This window comes from Trachemys scripta, chromosome 14 (genome assembly GCF_013100865.1).
Source record: "Trachemys scripta elegans isolate TJP31775 chromosome 14, CAS_Tse_1.0, whole genome shotgun sequence".
NCBI lineage: Eukaryota > Metazoa > Chordata > Testudines > Emydidae > Trachemys > Trachemys scripta.
Genome location: NC_048311.1, coordinates 5,231,422 through 5,248,385, shown reverse-complemented (window position 1 = coordinate 5,248,385; position 16,964 = coordinate 5,231,422). Strand labels below are relative to the sequence as shown.

General features: G+C 56.9%; 1 protein-coding gene across 1 annotated transcript; it reads right to left on the bottom strand.

Moving 5' to 3' along the window:
- Positions 1–1,943: 1,943 nt before the first annotated feature.
- Positions 1,944–9,848, bottom strand: LOC117887206 (erythroid membrane-associated protein-like). Its single transcript, XM_034789563.1, has 3 exons — positions 9,711–9,848; positions 9,585–9,611; positions 1,944–3,035 (listed from the first exon to the last, which is right to left on the bottom strand). Exons 1-3 carry the CDS (start codon positions 9,730–9,732, stop codon positions 2,476–2,478), a joined length of 609 nt encoding a protein of 202 aa, XP_034645454.1. The 5' UTR covers positions 9,733–9,848; the 3' UTR covers positions 1,944–2,475.
- Between the last annotated feature and the right edge of the window lie 7,116 nt (positions 9,849–16,964).

Below are 16,964 nucleotides of genomic sequence, written 5' to 3'. Positions count from 1 at the left end.
CGGGGTTAATGTCACACCAGCAGCAGCATCTCAGCACACAAGGGGGATACAGAGAGAGAAACACAAAGGAAAGTGAATGTCTGTGAGGATCTCATGACTCCTATAGTGTGTGTGGGCTGTTAAATCACCCGTGGCACTAGGTGTGTGCGATGAAGCCCTTTTAACACTGCAAAGCCAACCTGCTTCCAGCCTCCCCTGTCTGACCTCAGCACAACACTCGCCCAGCTCAGGCTCACCAGCTCCCTCCCCACAGACGGCACTGAGGGCAGGAGCTGCTGGGTACAGAGCAGGGCAAGGAGGGGTTAGGGGTTCTGGTTGTACAGGAAGGTGCCCAGGTGAAGTACGTGGAGTTGGGGAGGAGCCGTGTGGTCAGGTGAACACGTGGCGAAAATGGGAAACAAGCTGCCTGGGCTCCTTCCTGTGAGTGGGTCCCATTTACCCAGCCTGGGCCCATCACTCACACAGCCCTGGGGCTGGGCTCTCACTCCCCTTCCCCTGGCCAGCCACCGAATCCCCTTCCCCAGCTCACTCCACCCCTCATCGCACTGGGACCAGCTCCCCCACACGGCTGAGTCTGTAGCGCAGAGCATCCCGTACAGCAGGGCCCCGGCGCTCTCACTCCTGCCTCCGCGCTGGCCCCTGTGGCTGTTTCACTCCCCTCCACGGGCAGAGACTCCCCCAGGGCAGGGAATGCCGGGAGGTTCCCATCTCGGAGTCAGATAACCCCATTAATGCCCCTGAGAGGACCTGGGAATCCCCCAAACCCACTCCCCCTATTGCGCAGACACAGCCCTGCCAGGTAACGCTGAGTGGGGCCCTATCAGTGCAGATAAAGGTCTCTTTTGTGCTGGTCACTGTGTGTAACAGGGATGTAAATTCCTTTATCAGGCCCTGGTCAGCATCCCAGTCACGGCCCCTCAGTGACACCACAGACAGATCTCTATCACAGTGACTGGCTACAAGAGCTTCCTGAACCAACGCTTCTTCCCCAATGTCGCTGAGATCCAGGTCTCAGCGCGGCTCCCAGAGGCTGCTCAAGGAGTATTGTAGGGTTCCTGGGGTAATATTGCAGCAACAGTGAGACACTCAAACCCAGGAGGCAATTGGCAAAATTTGGCCCCATCCCAACTTTTAAATGGGGGATGGGTCATCCTGGGAAGTAGACACCAGAGGACACGCAGGTAAACAGGTCAATAACAGTTCCCTGCAAAGCAGTGTGGGATAGCTATTGGAGGACTGCCAAAGTTATGTGCAGCAGGATTGTGTGCACTCAAACAACAGACGGATGAAACATGGGGATCCACTTTGCAAGAGGACTCCAGAGTTCACCATGAATGCAGAATTAGTGTGCTGGGAAAGATTGTGGTATGTGTACACATACATTTTAAAATCAAATTAACTCAACTTAATCCAGTTTAAACCCCCTGTGTAGACAAGTAGGGTGGCCACTGACACATCCCCAGACTACTGGACATTCCAGAACTTCTGGAACAGGATGGGCCCACCCTCATTGGTTTAACCCTGCCCCTGCCATCATGACTTCACAGGCACCACGCGTGCAAAGTCACACTGTACAGAGGACACCGTGGGGACTGTTTAGTTAATTGATGTGAGAAAAAGAAAGGAGGGTCATATCTTGATTACCAATTATATGTAGATAGAAAGTTAAAAATCAAATGACTTAATGCTGACAGAACTTCAGCCTATTATATAATCTTGGGTGAGTTCACTTAAATATATTGTTTAATTAATTCTAGCATTTTTTCACCTATTAATTTTCAAAGATGTAGTGCAGGAGGTGGGTGTATGTGCCCTGCCTTCCAGAGAGAACCAGTCAAGACAATAAAGAGAGGGGGAGGGAGAGCAGCTGCACATGTGTGTAGTTGTGATATTTACGACACATGTATATTAAAACCGAATAACCTCCTCTGACAATTTCATGGTTTATTTTGTTAAGATAAATATTTTGGATTTCTTGAAATTCCACAGTTGAAATACAAATGACGTTATTTAGAGAAGTAAAACTTCAACATAGACTTGAGGGAAGAATCAAAAAATAGATGTAAATAATTCCAATTCTAAAAATATGTTTAGATGCTTGTTTTTGAAATACTGTTGAAATGTAAATTAAAATGTTCTTGTATTTACACCTTGTTACAATAATATTTTCTAAATTAGAATAATCTTTTTTCTTTCATATTTTATGTTGAGATTTCACAGGGGTAGAAAATTCTGACAGGGGTAAATGACCCCATCCACCCCCATCTGCTACCCCGGGGGCAGGGGACGGGGAAAGGTGAGGGCTGGGGGTTTTCCAGGTGTCTGTTTTTCGACTGGAAGCTGCAGTTGAACAGGGAAACTGGCAGCGTCCGATCAGCACAGAAAGTCCAGTTGCTGCAGTAACTGGCTCCCCACCACTGGGGGAGGGAAGAGCAGCAGGGCTGGGAGGGGACAGTCTGTGCCTCGGGGTCACTGTCAGGAACCGAGATTCCCTCCGGCCTGAGCTGGGACCGGGCAGATTATCAGGGGAGCTGCGTTTGTACCCCCAGCGTTGAGAGAGGGACTGAAATAAGGGCGGAACGTCCCAGAGAAGGTGCCAGTGAAAGTGAAGAGATGGGACCCGTCAGTCACATTGTAAAATGAGACCTCGCCCGCCTCATAGTCCAGGAAAATCCCCACCCGGCTGGGCCTGACGCTCACGGGGAGGGGGGCCGAGGAGGAGGTGCCGGCCTCGTATTCCCCATCCTCCAGCCACACGGCCCAGTATCCATCATCAGGTGAGAGTGTGATGTCCCCCTTCCTGCTCACAGATTCCCTACAAACCCCCAGAGTCCACTCAGTCTTGTCTCCCACCTCCACCTCCCAGTAACGCCTCCCACCGGCGAACCCCTCAGCGCCCAGGACATTGACACAAGGATCAAATCTCTCAGGGTTGTTGGGCAGATCCTGGCGTGTGTCTCCGAGTCTCACACATTTCCGATCCTCAGACAGGACGAGCCAGGGATTTGCCGTGTCTGGATCCAGAGTCACGTCCACTGGGGAGAGAGTCACAGCGTCAGGGCCGGGGGCAGGGGCTGGTCACTGGGATCAAAGGGAAATTAACCTGCACCCCCGTTAATCGCTGGGGGGGGGTTGTTGCCTGAGGGGAGTCAGGGCCCGTCCAACTGTGAGGAGACAATGAGGGGAAAGGNGGGGGGGGGGGGGGGGGGGGGGGGGTGAGAAGTTGTCACTGGAGGCAGGGGAGGGGACAAGTAGACGCTGGGAGAGGAAAGGGGAGTGGGAGGTGAGAGGAGCAGAGGGGGTGGACGGAGGGACATAGGGGAGGGGCGGGCACAAGGGCAATGGGGGGACAAGGGAAGGGACGGGCACCAGCAGGACAGAGGGGGGTGAATGGCGGGGCAGGTTCCAGGGGGCTGCAGGGACTGAGGGGACGGGTGGGCATCAGGGCAGAAGAAGAGGACGGACCCCAGGGGGCACAGGGAAGCAAGGGATGGGGCAGGCACCAGGGGGCAGAGGGGTGTGAGGGAATGGGGAGCTCCAATGGGGCAGGGGAAATCAAGGGGAGGGTGAGCTGCCAGGGGGTGAGATGATGAGGAGTGGGGCAGGTGGAACCATGTCGGGGAGCAAATGGGCAGGCACTGGTGCCAAAGTGGCAGAATGGGGGTTGAAGGAGCAGGTGAGCAGAAGAGGGGCAGAGAGAGGGGTGTGATAAAGTGCAGGACCTAGGGGGGCAGATAGGTGTGAAGGGAAATGTGGGCATCAGGGGGGCAGAGGGAAGATGAAGGGAGGGGTGGGACCCAGAGGTTAGGAGAGGGAGAGGTGAGGGGTGGGGCAGTGCTGAGGTGAGGGGAAGGGCTGAGACCAGGGGTCCCAAAGGGGGGTGAGGGAAGGGACTTGCACCAGGCAGGCAGAGGGGGCAAAGGAAACAGCAGGTACCAAGAAGGCAGATGGGGCAAGGGTAGAGCTGGGACTTGGGGCAGAGGAGGAGCTGGCACCAGGGGACTGGAGGGGTGGTGAGGGCCGCAGTTGTCACGGAGCCAGAGGGGGAGGGGAAGGGCAGGGGTGAGAAATAAAGAGAAGGTGGCATGGGTAATGGTGGCAGAGGGGCGAGAGGAGAGCGGGGTCAGTGGGGCAGAGGGTGGTGAGGGGGTGGGCAACAGGAAGGAAGGGGACAAGGGGAGTGTCAGGTGTTGGAGGCAGGGGGAGGGAAGAAAGGGTTAGGCAGCAGAAGGGTGCGGGGGTAAGGGGAAGGGCAGGTGCCAGGAGGTCAGAGTGGGGCTAGAGGAAAGGTGAGCACAGGGGGGTGAGGGAAGGGGTGGGTGTCAGGGGTCAGAGAGGGTGGGGAGAGGGGCAGGTGCCAGGAGGGCTGAGGGATGTAAGAAGGGCAAAAGCCAGGACAGCAGAGGAGGGGGAGGGGTGGGGTGGCCATCAAAGTGTGGGGGGGTGATGGCAGTGGTAGGCACCGGGGAAGCAGATGGGGGTGAGGGGAGGGGTGGGAGACATGGCACAGAGGAGGGAAAGGGGAGAGGTGGATGCCAGGACATAGCAGGGGTGTGAAGTGATGGGTGGGCTCCAGGATGCAGAGGAGGTTTGGGGGAGAGGAGAAGGTGCCAGTAGGGCAGGGGGAGAAGGGACGGGTGAGTTCCAGTGGGGCAGAGATGGATGGAGGGCAGGGGCACGTGCCAAGGAGGCAAAGTGGGAGTAGAGGGGCAGGGGCCCAGGGGAGCAGAAAGGGAGTGAGAAGAGAGGGAGGGATGTTGGTGAGTGGTCAGAATAGATGCAGGGTCCCTCACAGGGGCGAGGGAAGGATAAGGGAGGGGCAAGAGCCAGAGCGGGATGAGGGAGAGGCAGGCCCCAGGGAATCTCTGTTGCTTTCGGGCCATGTGTGGTTGGTTTCTGGCTCAGAGCAGGTCGGTGCTGTCCCCACACACACTGGGGGTGCAGCCCTGTCCCAGGGGGAGCAGTTGGGACTCTCCATGCTGGCGGGCCCCATGTGCACCACCTTCCAGCCAGTAAAACCCCACAGCCAGCCCCTCCCCTCGCCGGGCCCAGCCCCACCCCCACGGGAGCAGTGGTCTGGGTTGGGCTCACTTGGGGGGCATTACAGTGGAAGATTCTGGGGAGGGGGTATAAATGCGCACTAATAGGCTGTTGCTAATGAGGCCAGGGCAGTGGGGGGGGGAGGGGGCATTTCCCCACTTCCTGCCTCCTCCATCTGGGAGAAGCTGCAACAGGTGCCAGTCGCAGTTCACATCCACACAGCGCGTCTGCACTAGGGGTTTGCACCAGTGCAGCTACATCGGTGCAAGGAAACCCCGGCAGACACGCCTGAGACACTGCTGTGCCAGGGGCTGTAACCCCTCCCATCACTGGGGTTATGGATCAATAATTACAGGATCACTGGAGCAGGGGAGCTGGACTCTGGGCTGCCAGGTGGGGGCCCGACCCACTGGGCTGCAGAGTCATTCTCACTCCCACGCTCTGGCCCAGTGCCCATGGCAGTGTTTAGACACAGGGGGATGTCACTCGGATCCCAGCACTTTGAGCCCTCATGGCATCACATGGGGGGATTGAACCTGGGGCTCCCAGCTGAGGGCCCAGCCGCTGGGCTAAAGGCTAGAGGGGAAGCAGCAGCAGCTTTTTCTCTTAATTGAAACTCGACAGCAAACTCGACGTGGATTCGCGAATAGTTTCTGTTGACCCGAAATATAACTTTGCAGCAAATAAACTATTTTTCCGAAACATTTCACCCAGCTCCACTGCAAACCTGTCTGAGCAACTTAGGAGCCCCAATCCCAGTGACTTGCCGTGAGTGACTGTCAACATTCCCGGACACGCACAGTTACAGGCAGGCCAGGTTCAGGACACTCCAGAGCTGCTGTTTAATTTGCCCTTTGCAGACAAATGCCCCCTGGGCCCGTGATCTCACCCCCATGAATCAGGCTGAAAATTGAGACTTGGCTCCAGCCCGAACTCTCTGCCCAGAGCCATTTGTGCCATGGATGCTGTGAGTGGCCTCCTGCAGCTGCACCTGGGCGTCTCCCAGAGCAGGTAATGGTCACAGAGACCGTCTCAGAGCCCGGGGCTCAGGTGTCTCCATCTAACGACTGCGCCAGCCACTCCCCCACTCTCATTAACCAGCCCTGGGTCAGACACGCTGGGAACTTTCACACCCAGACTCTGGAGACACTTTGGGTCCTTACACAGCCTGCAGAAGCGAGTCTTGGAACGGGGTGGACAGATTCAGGCTTGCGGGGCTCCCTCTTTGGAATTAAAAATAGCCGCATAGACGTTCAGGCTCAGGCTGGAGCTCAGGCTCTGAAGCCCAGGATGGAGCCGGGTCTGCCCCTCCCAACGCACACGGGCACATTGTCTGTTCCCACGTCCCCTTCACCCCCTTCCTGGGATGGGGAACAGCAGCCCCAGGGCCCCTCCCTTCACCCCCAGGGCAGGGGAGTGAGAGCCCTTGGCCTCCTGGGCATTGGGGCCTCCCAGCATAGTTTCCTGGGTGAGCGTGAAAGTGTCTCCACCCAGAAAGCTCTGTGTACCCGGCCAATACACAGATGTGCCCGTGGATCAGGATCCGGGATGGTCCTCTCCCCAGGAGTGATGGAAGCTCCCTAAAAGTAGAGGGGTCACCCACTAGTGGCAGCCCTTCTCCCTGAGCTCCTGCCCCCGCACCGCCCCTTCTCCCTGAACCCCCGCTCTCACACTACCTCTTCCCCCCAACACCCTGACCCCCTGGTCGCTCCTCTCAGTCCCCTCCCCCGTCGTCGCTCACCCTTACAGCTGGTAAAAAGTGGGAGGGCATAGCCCTCCCATTGGTAAAAGTGATTGGCCATGGCCTGTGGCCCCACTCTTCAAGTGTCTCTTACTCACCCCCCCAACCCCGGGAGGAGGGGAGCCTTGGGGCAGTGTCAGGGAGTTCGGTGCTGGGGGTATGAATTGGGTTTTACACCCCGGCTGCTGGAGTTCTGTGTATTGAGGGTATAAGGGGACAGAGGCTGTGTGAACCCCCCACTGTCCTGCCAACATGGCTCAGCCCTGACATCTGCTGGAGCCTCTCCCTGGGGAGGAAACGTCCCTGGGGCCTGTTCAGACCTTGGCCTCCCTGCGGAGGTGGCCGGTGAGGCTGCTGTTAAGGTGAGTTACGATGTGAGCTCCTGTCTGCTGGGAACCCGACTCTGAGCCTGGGCTGAGATTGGTGACTGAGGAGTGAAAGGCCCCAGCTCCCCTCACTGCCCCCCTGAGCCAGCCCACCGCCACCAGCCATTCAGTGCAATACCAGTGATGCTCACACTTGGTGACACAGCCAGTGCCCCAGCGGGAAGGGCGAGGGTCTGTCCAAGGAGCAATGGGCACAATCTGCAGCAAGGGAGGTTGAGGCTGGAGATGAGGAAACACTTTCTAACTCTCAGGGCAGTGAAGCTCTGGACCCGAGTCCAAGGGAGGTTGTGGGATTCCTGTCACTGGAGGTTTGTAAGAACAGGTTGGACAAATCCCTGCCAGGGATAGTCTAGTCTCTGACCCAGTGCAGGGGGCTGGACTAGGTGACCTCTCGAGGTCCCTTCCAGCCCTGCATTGCCATGAATCTAGGTTACAGCAGTTCCTGGGGCTGGGTCCAGGGCTCTGGGGCCTCTAAGTGTGGTGAGTGGCATGTGACTCTGTTAGTGACCATGGCAGCTGGCAGCTCAGCATCCCTGCGAGGGGCCTTGGCTGGCATGTGGCTGCCTGTACCTGGCTCAGCAAGGTGTTACTGGGCCCTTTGGACAGGACCTAGGGTTGGCACCTGTCCATAGGGTTGCCAGGGGTCTGGTTTTTGATTGGAACGCCTGGTCAAAAAGGGACCCTGGCGGCTCCGGTTGGCACCACCGACTGGGACGTTAAAAGTCTGGTCAGTGGCGGAGCGGGGGCCCGGGGATAAGGAAGGCTCCCTGCCTGCCCTAGGTCCGTGCAGCTCTTGGAAGTGGCCCCCAATTTACTTTCCTGGAGTTTGAAACTTTTCTAGCAGAACATAACCAAGTGTCAGCCATGGTCAAGCCTACCTTTGAATACAGGTTGGCTCTGAGGGTGGGAGGAAATGTATCAAGAGGGCTGGCGTTTTTAGGGGAGTCAGGGACAAGACTACCTGTGACAGGCTCCTGTAAGGGAGAATGAGAGAACCCAGCCCAGCCTGGAAGTAATTAAATCCCTAGGTGGCTAGTTGGCAGCTAATGAGCCTGATAAAGAGTTACCAGGGCTCAGCTGAAGGGATCCTAGGGACAGGAAGCTGCTGAGGAGAGGAGCTCCCAGGAGAGCTCACCAGAGCAAGGAGCCTGGAAGGGGAGCTCCTAGAGCAGTGGTCTCCAAACTGTGGGTCGTGCCTCCCTCAAGGGTGTGGATGAACATTAGGGGGACCTGACAGGGCCTGGACCAGTCCCCATGGGTGGCGGGAAGGAAATGCCACCCAGCCCTGCTCTGTCCCCAGCTCCACTCTGGCCCCACCCTAAGCCCCAGCTACAGTTCCAGCCCCGGCCTCAGCCACTGACTCCCGGCCCTGCTCCAGGCTGCGAACCCAGCTGCAGCCCCAGCCCCAAACATAGTTCCACCCCCGGCCGAAGTCCCCAGCTCCCGGCCTCAACCGCGGGTCCACTCCCAGCCACAGCCCCCAGCTTCTGGCCCCAACTGCAGCCCCGTTCCTGGCCCAGCTCCTGACAGCAGCTCCCGGGATGGCGGCGCAAAGCAGGTAAGGGAGAGCTTGATCAAAAAAGTTTGGGGACCACTGTCCTAGACAGAGGAGCTCCCCTAAGGGGGAGGAGCTGCCAGAGATGACAATGACAGCAGCAGCTATAGCAGGACAGAACGCTGGGGAGCTGCCCCCGGCTGGAGAAAGTGGATGCACAGAATAAAGGCACAGTCTGAAATGACCCCAGCTCCAGGAAGGGGGGCTGCAGTCATCTGATTCTATGATGGAAACTAATCCAAGTCCAGCTCTGGGAAGGAGGACTGAGGTCTCCTGACTTGAGGAAAGTGAGGAGCTTGAGTGAGAGCTGGAGGCTGGAGCAGAGTGCCCTTGTTGCATTTATGTTGATCCACATTGGAAGAATCTGAGTGCAGAATATTCCACACTAGCTACTCTGGGCTCTTCCCCAGGAATTCCTCACACTGACAAGTCCTAAGTGTGGGGAGAGGAGGTTTAAATTCCTTGGTCCTCACCCCAGCAACCCTTCTAGAGCCACCAGCTGCATCTCTGCCCTTCATCTATTCTCTGCCACTGCATCCATCAGGGTTGTATAAGCTCATCAACTAGATGTTTCTGCCAAAAATGGTCATCAGTGAAATAAGCAATTCATTGACTGGAGGCTATAACATAGCAACAGAGAGCAGTGAAACAATTGACTGTTTGTACCAGCGCCGTCCCCCGCATCCCCCCAGCAGGTTTCCTAGCAGGGGTGCGAATAACCAAACCCTCAGACTTTCACACAGATAATGACATTTTGCCCGACCCCTTAGTTATTGTGAAAGCTGTAAGAGGACTGAGCAGGGACCGAATATCCCAGGGGAATGGGACTGAGAGTGACTGAAGCAGTATCAGTGTTAGTTACCTGCGTAGCTTCGGGCTCTGGTGAGTCCTGAAATAATCAGACATGAGAATTTACCGAATCAAAATACAGACTCGACAAGTCCCATACTGTGAAAAACAAACCCCACAAACCAGAAACGGAGCTTACCCAGTTCTGCCAGAGGGTCCATGGGAATGAGAGGGGAGAAAAGAGAAAAAAGAACATAAATGAATCAATAGGAGAGATTCTCAATTACATAAGTGCCCAGTTTGAAACCCAAATTACACTGGCTTCAGTGGGAATTTTGCCTGAGTAAGGACACCAGGATTAGGCTCCTAATCAGTAGTTTGGGCTTCTGCTTTATCACACCTGATCCTGCAAACCCTCCCCCCAGAAATCAATGGGACTGCCCTGTGAGGATCACTCATGTGAGTCAGGGGGGCAGAAAGGGGTCCATGGGGATAAAGGGTCCGATTCTCTCTCCTGCTCTGGTCACTGTGTGCAGGGATGGCGCAGACTGGCAGGAACTAGGCCCTGGATACCAGAGAATTCCCCTGGCATAGGAAGAGCTCAGCTGGGGCAAAGCAGCGTATCTGGCTCCTGTGCCAACTACCTCCCCCCATTCTGGTGTAGGAGGCTTGTCAGGGTGGGAGGGGTTGGGAGGAGGTGTGCTGGAGCAGAGCAGAGCACAATCACCAATCTCAGGGACCACAGCCAGCTGGAGCAAATTAGAGCAGCCCCTGGGGCAGCCTGAGAATCAGGGAGCCACAACCAGCTCCCTCACTGCCCCCACCCTGCACCCCAAGCAGATCCTGGCACAGCAGAAAATCTGAGTCTCCAGCTCAAAGAACTCTTCCTTTAGAAGTGTTTCCATAATGTGGATGATGCAGGTGTGACCCCAAGAGGTGCTTAGCGCCTGCAACTCCTGCTGGCTTCAGTGGGATCAGACCCATGTGCCTGATACTATAGCTGTTGTGTGTGGAAGCCAACAGGGCTTAAGGGGCCCGAACCTGCTCCAAGCAAATCAATGGGTGTGGGAGCATGTCAGTGGAAAACTCACATGGCTGGGCCCTATTAGTATAAAATAATTATTGTTCTTGTTACAGGGTGTTTCTGGTATCAGGGAGTGAAATTTATTTGTTTGTTTGTGTTTAAGAGTATTTCCAAGGGTTAAAGTTGTGAAAAATAAAATTGTTAATATTCATATTTCAATACCACAAATCTCCCATCCATTATTTCTGGATAATGTCTGGATTTCCCCTTGTCATGTACATTACCTGTAACAGTAACACATTAATTTTTTACACTAACATTTCTTTGCATACATAGTTCTGAGTGTTCCTTTTCCTATTTAAAGCATAATAAAAACTAGTAAAAACACACATACCTTTCCCTGCCTCATATTCCTCTGGAAAGTAAAAGACATTGTGAGTTAACGTTGAGTCTCAAAACTTAATGCACAATAGTCAAGCTAACTGCAACGTCTTCCTCACCGGTGATACGAATGTTTTGCAAGATTTGTCCATAAGACGCTAAGCAGAACACAGTACAGGAGTTGGCTTCTTATGGAGGCAGGGACCCAACCTGTCTATGGTTGCCAACTTTCTAATTGCACAAACTGAATACCCCCTTCCCGAGGCCCCACCCCCGCTTGCTACATCCCCCCTCTCTCCGGCGCTCATTGTCCCCCACCCTCACTCACTTTCACCAGGCTGGGGCAGGGGCTTGAGGTGCAGAAGAGGGATGAGGGCTCTGGCTGGGGCCAGGGATGAGGGGCTAGGGGTGCAAGAGGGGCTCCGGGCTTCAGCAGGAATTTTGGGTGTGGGAGGGGGTGTGCACTCAGGCTGTGGGTGTGGTCTCTGGGGTGGGGCCAGGCATGAGAGACTTGGGGTGCAGGAGGGGGCTCAGGGCTGGGGGATGGGGCTAGGTTGTGTGGGAGTGCAGGAGGGAGTTTGGGTGTGGGAGGGGACTTCGGGGTGGGGCAGGGGGTTGGGGTGCGGGAGGAGGTGCAGGGTCCTGCCGGTGCTTACCACAGCTCTTGGAAGCGGTCACCAGGTCCCAGAGGCACTTAGGTGCATGGGTGGCCAGGGAGACTTTTCGCACTGCCCTCGCGGCTGCAGGCGCTGCTCCTGCAGCTCCCAATGGTCACGATTCCCAGCCAATGGGAGCTGCGGAGCAGGTACTCGGGGCATGGGCAGCACACGGAGCTTCCCTGGTTGCCCATGCGCCTATGGGTTGCAGGGACCTGGCGACCACTTCCGGGAGCCTGTCTTAGCGCAAGGTCCCCGCTGCGCCGCTGACCAGACTTTTAACAGCCCGGTCGGTGGTGCTGACCAGAGCTGCAGGGTCCCTTTTCGAAAGGGTGTTCTGGTCGAAAACCAGATGCCTGGCAACCCTGCACCAGCTGTTACATTTACTTAGGGCTACCATATGTCCGGATTTCCCCGGACATGTCCGGCTTTTCGGACTATAAATAGCTGTCTGGGGGGGATTTTTAAAAATCTAAAAATGTCCGGGATTTCCCCCTGGTTGGCTATTTGTAGACAGAAAAGCGGCGGCCAAGCGCCGCTGGGCACCCAAAGCCCCTTCCCGGCTCCCCCCATCCCCTGCAGCCTTACCACTCCGTCCGGCCCCGCAGCTGTCTTCCCCCTCCTCCACTCCCTTGAACGCTCCGCCCACCTGCTCCTCCCCCTCCCCTGCTTCCCGCAAATCAGATCTTCGCGGGAAGTCTGAAAAGAAGCAGGGGCAAGCGGGAGGCAGCAGCAGGTAAGCTGGGGCGGGGGGGGCACGAGGAGGAGAGCTCTGGGGAGGTGCAGCCCTGGCCGAGCGGCTCCCTCCGGCCCAGGCTGAGCGGCGCCCGGCGGCCCCAGCGGCTCTGGCCCCGGTTCCGGCCCCAGGGCGGCGACCCCGGTTCCGGCCCCAGGGCGGTGACCCCAGTTCCAGCCATGCGCGCCAGCCCGGCGCTGGCCGAGCACCCCCGGCCCGGCCCAGCTCGGGCCCCAGCAGCGCCGGCCCTGGTTCCGGCCAAGTGTGCCGGGCCAGCCCCGGCCGAGCACCTCCGGCCCGACCCCAAGCCCCTCAACCCTGGCCGGAGCTCCGGCCATAGCGCAGCCCAATTCCTGGGCTCTTTAAAGCCGGCCCTGGTCAGGGGACAGGGAGGGGGGGTTGGATGGTTTGGGAGTTTGGGGGGGGCTGTCAGGGGGGCAGGGGTGTGGAGAGGGGTTGGGACAGTCAGGGACAGGGAGCAGGGGGGGTTAGATGGGTCTGGGGTTCTGGGGGGGCTGTCAGGGGGGCAGGGGTGTGGAGAGGGGTCGAGACAGGCAGGTAGCAGAGGGGGTTGGATGGGTCAGGAGTTCTGGGGGTCCTGTTGGGGCGGGGAGCAGTTAGATAGGGCATGGGAGTCCCCGGGGGTCTGTCTGGGGGCGGGGATGTGAATATGGGGTGGGGGTGTGGATAAGGGTCGGGGCAGTCAGGGGACAGGTAGGGTCATAGGGGGTTCTCAGGAGGGGGCAGTCAGGGGACAAGAATCAGGGCGGCTTAGATAGGGGGTGGAGTCCTAGGGGGCAGTTAGTGGCAGGGGTCCCAGGAGGGGGCAGTCAGGGGACAAGGAGCGGGGGGGGGCAAGGGGGCAATCAGGGGGTGGGAAGTGGGAGGGAGTGGATGGGGGCATGGTGGGGGTGGGGCGGGGGCAGGGCAGGGGCGGGGCTAGAGTGGGGCTCCTCCCCCTCAGTGTCCTCTTTTTTGCTTGTGGAAATATGGTAACCCTACATTTACTTGTTATACACCTCAGATACTGAACAGATCAACATGGGCCACAGAGCAGGGCTTCCTGGCTCCACATCACGACACTCTGTCCCTCCCACACTGATCCTGCACCCCGCCACCCACCTACCCTTCCTCATTCCCCATCCTCTGCACAGACACACACACCTTTAAGCCCCATCCCCTGCCATAACTCCATATCCCAGGGCCAGTCTCCTGCCCCACTGCACATTATTATTTGCATTCCAGTAGCATCTAGAGGTCACACTCAGAGCTGGGCCCCACTGCACTAGGTCCCGTACACCCACACACTCCAGACTGTAAAATGACACAATCCCTACTCCAAAGAGTTTACAATCTAGGGTCCTGACCTTGAAAATATCTATGCCCAGCTATAACTTTACTCAGAAACCTGCCCCTCTTCCCCACCCACCCCTCCAGGTACTGGCCCATCTCCCTCCTCCCCTTTATCTCTGAACTCAGTGAACCCAGTCTGCAAACAATGCTTATGCCTCCAACTGTGTTAGATCCCTTCCAGGCTGACATCCCTCCTTCCCACTCTAGTCAGACAGCTCTCACTGGGGTCCCTAATGATCTTCCGGGCCAAATCTCAGTGCCCACAATTGCAGGGTTATTTTTGATTCCTCCCTCTGCACACCCAGGCCATTTCCAAACACCGCTGCTCCTTCCTGAGTGTTATCTCCAGGATCGTCCTTTTCTCTCCATCCCTGCAGCACAGGCCCTCACTATATCCCACCACTATTAACATCCTCTTCTATGGCTCCCAGACACAGCCACTGTCCCCCGTCAGTCCACACAAACTGCATCTAGCAAGGAGACAGTCCCTGCCCCAGGGAGTTCACCCTCTGTATGGCAGACCAGGTACAACAGGGGGATGAAATACATAAGTGGGGTGAAGGGGATGGGAGGGGGAGGTAACAATAAAAACAAACCAAAGCCCAGCCAACATTGTATTTCAAAACTACAGGATATTTTTTTTCTGCTCTCCCCAACCCCCAACCTGGGCCTACATCATGGAGTGGGTCTCCCAGCCAGAGCAGGGCAAATACCCCCTGGACCCATCCTGAAAGAAGCCACCTCGAGCAGGGCCCAGACCCCAGGCCTCCCACTCCACTCTGGGCTCCCTCCAGTCAGTCCAGGCCTCACACCCCATGTCAGGGCCACAATCCCTAGCTCACACAAGGGGCAGAGATCCTGGTACCTTGCTCTGGTGGGGCCCAATGTGTGGGATGGGAGGCAGGGTGAGAGGGAGAGCAGCCACAGCCCCCTGCCTCTGGAAGGGCTCGCGGTGTTATCCAAGGGATGAAGAAACTAGGAAGTGGGATGGGCTGTGAGGGGTGCAGAAAAGATTAAACACTCAGAGTTGAGCTTAAATTGCCCTCTGGACATCGACAAGGAAGAAATGTCAGACAGGCTGAGATATGGGATGGGATGAAGGGGGAGCAGTCGTTAGCGGAGAAGGAGTTTGACAGACATTGGCACAGAGGTGGTATCTGAAGCCATGTGTGTAGATAAAAGCTACTAGAGGCAGCGTGTGGAGAGAGGAAAGCTGGGGGCCAAGCACTGAGCTTTGGGGGACATTCTCTGAAAGAGGGAGACAGGAAGAGACCAACCCAACAAAACAGACACCGAAGAAGTGATTAGAGAGGCAGGAGAAGTGGGAGAGGAGGGAGCTGTGAAAGCCGAGGATTTAATGGAGACAGGAGTGGTCAGTGGTATCAGAAGGAGGAGCAGGAGGCTAGCACAAGAAGGATGAGGATCACATAGACACCATAGGATCTGGCCAGGAAGAGGTTATTAGAAACTTTGGCGAGAGCGGTTTCAGTGTTGTGCAAGGGGGCGGGAGCTGGATGGGAGCGGGTCTAGGACGGAATTGAAGGAGAGGAACTCCAGACAGCGACTGTAGATAGAGTGTTCAGTGAGCTTAGAGTTGGAAGCAGAAGGGGCAGTAGGTAGAGAGGCAATTGGGGTCAGGGATAGAAAGTTTTAAGATGGGAGAGACACGCCCCAGGCACGTGCTTCCTCCGCTGGTGCCTGGAGCTGGCCCTGGTTTGAAGATCTCCTGGTCCTCATAAAAGCCTGATGAATCAGCAAGTCCGTCAGCTAAGGGAGAGAGGCAGGGAGCAGTAAGAGCCCTGCAGGCCACCCTGGGGCAGGGGAAAGAGCCCTATTCATGTCTGATAGTCAGGCAGATGGCCTGTGGGGTGAGATCCTGCAGGGAGGGGCTAGGCCCCTGCCGTCGAACAGAGCTCAGGGGAAAGGACGTGGCTGATAGGCTGAATTTGGGTTAAACAGTTTTATTTTAAGAAGTAAACCCAAAGCAGTGAGGGAAAGGCACTGAGATCCTGTGGCTGGAGAGTATGCGTGGCTGGTGGGACAGTCCCCTGGCTGGCACTAAGCCATGTTGGTATAGAAAGGGGAAGGGTCAGAGGAGTTGGGGAGGTTAGTTAAAGAGAAGGGTGCATGAGGGATGACAGAGAGGTGTGGGAGATCAGGGGATGGGTGTGGGAGCAGGTAGAGGGGTTAGAGGAGGAGAGAAGAGGTGAAACTTTTGGAAGGGCTTGAAGTTCAAGATTTTCTGAAAGTCACCTATAAACTGATGTTATAGTAACAAAAGGAATGAAAACAAATAAAGTTTTAACAAAGTTCCAAACAGGAATTTGGACATCTCTCTCTCTCTCTCTTAGGCAGCTTCGAAAACCTCAGCCTCATTATGTGAAAGGCTGGAAATTGGTAACTCCATTCCCTGCACCAGCCTTCTCACAGCCACTGTGAGTAGATCTGACCAATGGGTGCGAAATACCTTATCAGACAGGATAGTGCCCTGCTACTAAGTATAGGCTATAGATTGTGTTTTGTGTTTCTTTCACCTGTAACTTTATGTTTCCAAGCCCTTATGCTTGTTTTCATTTGAAACTCTATCTCAGGCTCTGTTAATTGAACTTCAAGCTGGTTTTGCTATAGACACGTCTAAGTGCCTTGTGCAAAGGAGTGTGTTGAACCAGGGTGAAGCTAGTAAGCTGGGGTGCACTGCTTCCACAGAGGCAGCAGATGGGCGCACACTGCGGATGTCCAGGGGACAGGAGACGGGGCACTTGAGTGTAACACAGTGGGTAGGGTTACCATATTTTGTGCCTCCGAAAGGAGGACACTCCACGGGGCCCGGCCCACGCCCCGCCCCAACTCCGCCCCTTCCCCAAAGTCTCCGCCCCCTCCCCTGCTTCCCGCGAACATTTGATTCGCGGGAAGCCTGAAGCAGGTAAGGGGGTGTGTGTGGGGAGGAGGCGCGGCCCAGGCTGGCCCCTCCGACGTCTCCAGCCTGGGTCGGCTCGGGCCCTGGGGTGCCGGTCCCGGGCCTGGCCGAGCACCCCCGGCCCGCCCAACACTGCTGGTCCCCGGCCCGGCCCCTGGGCCCCCGGCCGAGCACCCCCAGCCCCCGGCACCGCACCGCCGGTCCCCAGCCTGGCCCTCAGCACCGCACCACCGGCCCGTCCCCCGAGCCCCCGGCCCCGGAGCCCCCGGCCCGGCACTGCCGGCCCGGTCCCGGAGCCCCCGAGCCCCCGGCCCGGCCCCGGAGACCCCTAGCCCCCGGCCCGGAGCCCCCGGCCCGGCACCGCTCCGCTGGCCCGGCCCGGCCCC

Bases quoted from the DNA above. Each gene is read 5' to 3' on its own strand.
- LOC117887206 (XM_034789563.1), bottom strand. From the start codon at position 9,732: ATGGACCCTCTGGCAGAACTGG. The intron at 9,612-9,710 runs GTAAGCTCCGTT...TGATTATTTCAG, and splicing joins GGACCCTCTGGCAGAACTGG to GACTCACCAGAGCCCGAAGC. The intron at 3,036-9,584 runs GTAACTAACACT...CTCTCTCCCCAG, and splicing joins CAGAGCCCGAAGCTACGCAG to TGGACGTGACTCTGGATCCA.